The sequence below is a fragment of the Nanorana parkeri genome, unplaced genomic scaffold (genome assembly GCF_000935625.1).
Source record: "Nanorana parkeri isolate BGI_ZX_2015 unplaced genomic scaffold, ASM93562v1 scaffold2165, whole genome shotgun sequence".
In the NCBI taxonomy this organism is placed as follows: Eukaryota; Metazoa; Chordata; class Amphibia; order Anura; family Dicroglossidae; genus Nanorana; species Nanorana parkeri.
Window position 1 is genome coordinate 81,885 of NW_017308433.1, and position 5,946 is coordinate 87,830.

At 46.6% G+C, this 5,946-nt stretch overlaps 1 protein-coding gene across 1 annotated transcript in view; it reads right to left on the minus strand.

The window, feature by feature from the left end:
• SATL1 (spermidine/spermine N1-acetyl transferase-like 1) overlaps positions 1 to 2,451 on the minus strand; it is a 14,287-nt gene extending 11,836 nt beyond the window's left edge. Inside the window, exon 1 of the mRNA XM_018572900.1 lies at positions 2,428 to 2,451. Coding sequence (XP_018428402.1) covers positions 2,428 to 2,451 — 24 coding nt within the window. The remainder of the gene's footprint in view (positions 1 to 2,427) is intronic.
• Positions 2,452 to 5,946: the final 3,495 nt, after the last annotated feature.

Consider the following 5,946-nt stretch of genomic DNA (forward strand, 5'->3'; position numbering starts at 1 on the left):
AGTCGCTGACGTGCCGCGCGGGGGGCCAGTCGCTGACGTGCCGCGCGGGGGACCAGTTGCTGACATGGCGCGCACACCACGGATTCAGGTCTGGAAGAAAATACAATAAAACAGAACAAGGAAGAAGAAAATATTGCAGATTGTGTCCGGACAAAGGTCCAGAAACAGAGATAAAGGACAAAGTCCCGGGAGATAGGAAATCCTGTAATCTGGGATTCTACTGAATATATCGCTACTACATGATACCTTCTGTGTGCGATATAACCCCCGGAGATTACACAGAACATCGTATACTGTAATAAAGGAAGCCGCAGTCCTCAGAGATACCAGACGCCATAAACAGGACCATTTGTTTTCGCCAAGTCAGGAGACTTTCATCTACTGTTTATTGATAGCGGACGGAATGGGGGCAGAATTCACTCCGGTCATCCAATCGCACCTCTGTGCTGAAAGTGGACCTGTCATTACATGAACAAATTCCGGACAGGTCACAACGCACAGCGACAGGTTCAATCATCAGAAAAGGGCCACCTCTTATCATGAAGAAGCCGTCCTTGACATCCAGTCATTGACTTTACCTAGGCTGAGATGATGTCATGAGTCTACTGCAGGCAGGAGGAAGCATTTCCTCAGTCTCCCCTCCTAGTGGTTAGACTGCTGCAGGCAGGGGGAAGCATTTCCTCAGTCTTCCTCTCCCTCAGGCCTTGTTCACACCGAAAGCGTCTGCGTTCCAGAGCGGTAGCTGCTGGAACGCACCGCGGTTGCTGAGAAACTTCCCCTTGCGTTTGGGGCGGGAGGGGACGTGGCGGTGCATTGAATTCAATGCAAGCCTTATTTTTTGCGTTTGCAGTGGAACGGAATGCTGGCAAAGTTTTGCCAGGCGTCCGATCGCACTGCTGGGGGCGTGGAAGCGGTGCCATTGAATTCAATGCACCGCCATGCCCCCTCCCGCCCCAAAACGCAGGGGGAAGTTTCTCAGCGATCGCGGTGCGTTCCAGCAGCTACCGCTCTGGAACGCGCACGCTTTCGGTGTGAACAAGCCCTCAGTGATCAGTCTGCTGCAGTCAGGAGGACTTTCAATAATTTTATACAATGTAACAACATTTATTTCCATCCGGAATTACATTCATTTGTCACCAAGATCTTGTAGTGATGATGGGAGAGTCAGAGCTCTGCGTAAAGTCTTCTCCAGCACATCCCAAAGATTCTCAATGGGGTTAAGGTCTGGACTCTGTGGTGGCCAATCCATCAGGGACGTGCGGTCAGGGGGAGGCCGGTGGGGCGGAGCCTCACCTAGAATTATGGAGGAAAAACCTGTCAGCTTCAAGTCTGAAGCTGACAGCTTTTTCTCCAAGCAGATCGGCATCTAACCGGTTACACAGCTGTGTAACCTGTCATGGACGGAGCCCTGCTTCGTCCGGCGGGGGCAGAGCTTCGTCAGACGGGGTGGGGCTTCAGTCGGCAGGGGCATGGCTTTGGCGGGCGGGGAAGTGGCTTCGGTGGGCGGGGGCGGGACGTGCTGGGGAATGTCTCACCCGGAACAAGAGGTACCGCACGTCACAAATTGCCACACATGGATTGCAGTGACGTGCGGTACCTCTTCAATGATGCCTCATGCCCCCTAAACCCGCTCTTTCACAACCTGAGCCCGAGGAATCCCGGCATTGTCATCTCGGAATATGCCCAATGTGTCATCAGGGAAGTAGAAATCCATTGATGGAAGAACCTGGTCATTCAGTATATTCTGGTCGGCAGCTGACCTAATTTTCTGGGCACATAACGTTGCTGAACCTAGACCTGACCAACTGAAGCAACCCCAGATCATAACACTTATCCAATGGAAGACCTATCTATTTGCTTAGGTGGTGACTTATTTTTGGCCAGGCTGTGTATATCAAACGTTGGATCCTTAAAGTAGAAGTAAACCCAATCAGCAAAATCACATATCAACTTCAACATGTTAATGTCATTTCGGTTAGCTGCTCCAATTAAGACGATCCCCGGTGATCCTGCCATAGAGGCCCTTGTTCAGGCACTTCCTGTATATAGTGACAACACTCTTTCCCTGTCTCCCAGTTGCATTCCTATATGTTATCACATGGGCTGTATGCCTGTCACATGTTCTTCCGATGGAGTCTATAAGTGACCATCCCAACACACAGACATGGTCCTCTGTCGTCAGGAAACCCACCCTCAGAAATGCCATGCAACCATACACAGGAAGTGGCTGCATAGAGGCTGCAAGAAAGCAGCTGCACTGAGATGATACAAAAGAGTAAATAAAAGAAAACAATAATTTTATTTAAAGGAGAACTATGGGGTCAGTGTTTTTCCCCATAGTTCTCCTTAGGGTAACGGGAGGACACAAACTAGCGTCCTCCCGTTACCCTAAGCTCAGTATACCGCAAGCTACAGCTCGCGGTATACTGAGACGCCGTAGCCGTAGCGCATCCCGACATGGACGTCGGGATCCGCCCAGCTGCGTGAGTGACAGCTGGCTCTGCCTATCTAGAGGCAGAGCTAGCTGTACACGCCCCCTCCCCCGTCCGTTCCGCCAGTCAGCGCTGGCAGATCGGAGCGGGGAGGGGGGAATCCAGCCCCTCCCCTGTCACGGCAGAGAGCCGTGACAGGAGCGAGAGGTGAGCGAACGCCGGTATGTGTTCCCTCACCTCCCGATCTACTGAGCCGACCTGTGACAGTCTCATTGCCACAGGTCGGCTAGAACTATGAGGTGAGTGAAAAGCACCCCTCCCCCCTCATAGTTCTCCTTTAATAAAATGGCAACTGATTGTAACACACGGAGCGCAGGAAAACAAGATGTCATCCAGTTAGTGTTTACATCTACTTGAAGTGTTTAGAACTGATTTGCCCCCAAATCAAGCTCTCTGTGTTGTCACATCAATGAATTTACAGATTTTCTTGCAGTTTCCTTGTAGAGTCCTCCCTCGCCGGGATCGTTCCGGAGGACGGATCGATGCCTCGCTATCAGAGACGGTTAATCAGTAATTTCTGATAGAATCCGATTCATAAACGTTATCCAGGAGGACGAGGCGAGGGAAGGAGTTCAGAGCTGCGGAGACAATGTCCTCCTGGAGGTTTTGTGTCGTCTCGGCGCTGATTTGTTACCTTGTGACAGCGGCAAACGCAGAACGTAAGACGTTTTCTTTACTTTATACGATTTATGATGACGGCTTCGATACAACCATGTAGAATGTAACACGGAACTCCGGAGTTGTATCCTAAAAATCCCTCCGGGTCCCCGAACTCCGAGCAACAATGTATCTTATTTGTGTATCACTCGGCTGTAGATCCTCCAATCATCTCTGACACTGTCCTTCCTTCTGGAGGGGGGGCTACGTCTGTTCCCCATGGTCCCTGTGTGTGTTGTAGAGTAGTCACCGCTCCCTGATCGCTCCCGGGATGGACTACGATCTCAATACAAATTAGTAAACTAAACATGAGATTGCAGTCCATCCCGGGAGCGGAGCTTGGAGCGGTGACTACTTTACAACACACACAGGGACCATGGAGGGCACAAGTTGCCCCCCTCCAGAAGGAAGGACAGTGTCAGCACCTATTCATAGTCATAGATTGAGGTTATGAAGATGAAACTCTTTTTAATGATTTCAATGCTTATATATAAAATATATTGTTGTATTCATAATGAAGTTTGGACATCATAATGATACATTGTTATAATATCCCAGTAGTAGTAGTAGTGACAGTCACAGAGTTACATTGTATCCAAATTTGGTTTCAATATTGGATAGAAGTACTTTGGTGTCTCTGCACTCAGGGATACACCCCTGACTCTTTCGCCTTTGGAGCGGTTGAGACATTGAATGGTGTATGATGTGGTTTATATTAGACATGTGCGATTCGTTTCGTTACGAATCGAAATTCGTACGAATTTTCCTGAAATTCGTAGATTCGTAAGCATACGAAATCCGAATTGCAGTTTCCGAATTTATATCCGAAATACGAAATTCCGTTAACGAATTTCGGATCCGAATTTCTTTGAAACGGGAACTAATATTACCCCTGTAAATGAGATTGAACAACATGACAAGATTTTTTTTTTAATCCGAGATCCGGATCCGCTGCTGCTGAGAGTCGCATTACAATACACAGGCAGGAAATACGAAATTCCGTTGACGTATTTTCGTTCCGTTACGAACATTCGTTATATTGAAGTTAAAAAGCAAAAATACCTTTGTTAATATTGGAGTTGATGGTAGTTTTTTTTTTAAGTCCGAAATACGAAATTCGGATCCGGAATCAGTTAACGGAATTCGTATTTCGGATAAAAAAAAACCTACAACATCGACTCCAATATTAACAAAGGTATTTTTGCTTTTTAACTTCATCATAACGAATGTTTGTAAAGTTACGAAAATGTGCCGAAACTGAATCCGAATTGAGTTTCGGATACGAATTACGAAATACGAAATAATGGATATTACGAAACGGAACGAATCGAAACGGAACACATTTTTTGACGGCGCACAAGTCTAGTTTATATCTATATACAATACTGTAGAGCTTTAACATTTTAATGTAATTTCAAAGCCATTTTGATCTTTTTAAATCTGCAACTTTCAATAAAATAATCCCTGGTGATCCTGCCATAGAGGTTTTCGTTCAGGCACTTCCTGTTATAGGGTGACAACGCTCTGTCCTTGTTCAGGCACTTCCTGTTATAGGGTGACAACGCTCTGTCCCTGTTTCCCAATTGTTCTTCTGCGTTGTCACCGCATGATATGCTCCACTGATAGCGACACACATTGCCCAAGCATGGTCCACCATCAGGAAGCTGGCCCAGAGCAACAACGTGCAGTCAATGCATAAAGACAGGAAGTGGCTAAAAGAAACTGCAGGAGATAAGCAGCACTGACATGGGAGAAAAGGGTAAAAATAAAGAAATAAACTACAGCACTTCTGAGAAATTCTTCATATGACTCATGTGGATGGACAAACCCCATGTATTAAAAAACATGAGTCATAATTAATTCCTTGCATGTATCCACCTAGACGCAGTGCTTACAGTCCGTGAATAATTGTGATGTACTGCACTCCACCCACAGGCGCCTTCATGGAAGCTGCTTGTTATTAGAGAAATATTACAACTATTTTTCAACTTCATTCGTTACATTTTAAATCCCCCCAAAGTACTCAAAAGAGCATAACAGAGCGAGTTGCTTCCTCCAGTGCCGGGTTTTGAACCGGGGCTATCCAGCAATGGGGATATGGGAATCAAATAGGAAGGGGGGGATGGGAACCAAATTATAGGGGTACAGTAACCAAGTTATGGGGATATAGGAACCAAATCATAGGGTTATGGGAAGTAAATGATGGGAGTGTAGGAAAAAAATATAATGGAGGAATGGGAATCATATTATGGAGGACTGTGAATCAATTGATGGGGGAATGGGAACTAAATGATGGGGGAATGGAAACCAATTGATGGGGGAATGGGAACCAGTTGATGGGGAATAGGAACTAAATGATGGAGGTATGGGAATAAAGTGATGAGGGCATGGAAACCAATTGATGGGGGAATGGAAACCAATTGATGGGGGAATGGGAACCAGTTGATGGGGAATAGGAACTAAATGATGGAGGTATGGGAATAAAGTGATGAGGGCATGGAAACCAATTGATGGGGGAATGGAAACCAATTGATGGGGAATGGAAACCAATTGATGGGGGAATGGGAACCAGTTGATGGGGGAATGGGAACCAGTTGATGGGGAATAGGAACTGAATGATGGAGGTATGGGAATAAAATGATGGGGGAATGGAAACTAAATGATGGGGGTTTTGGAACCAAAGAGGAGTATGGACAAATATAATGGGGGCATGGGAATGAAATGGTGGAGGTATAGGAGCCAAGTTATATGGGTATGGGAATAAAATGAAGGGGGGGGGGGGGGGGTCTTGAAAACC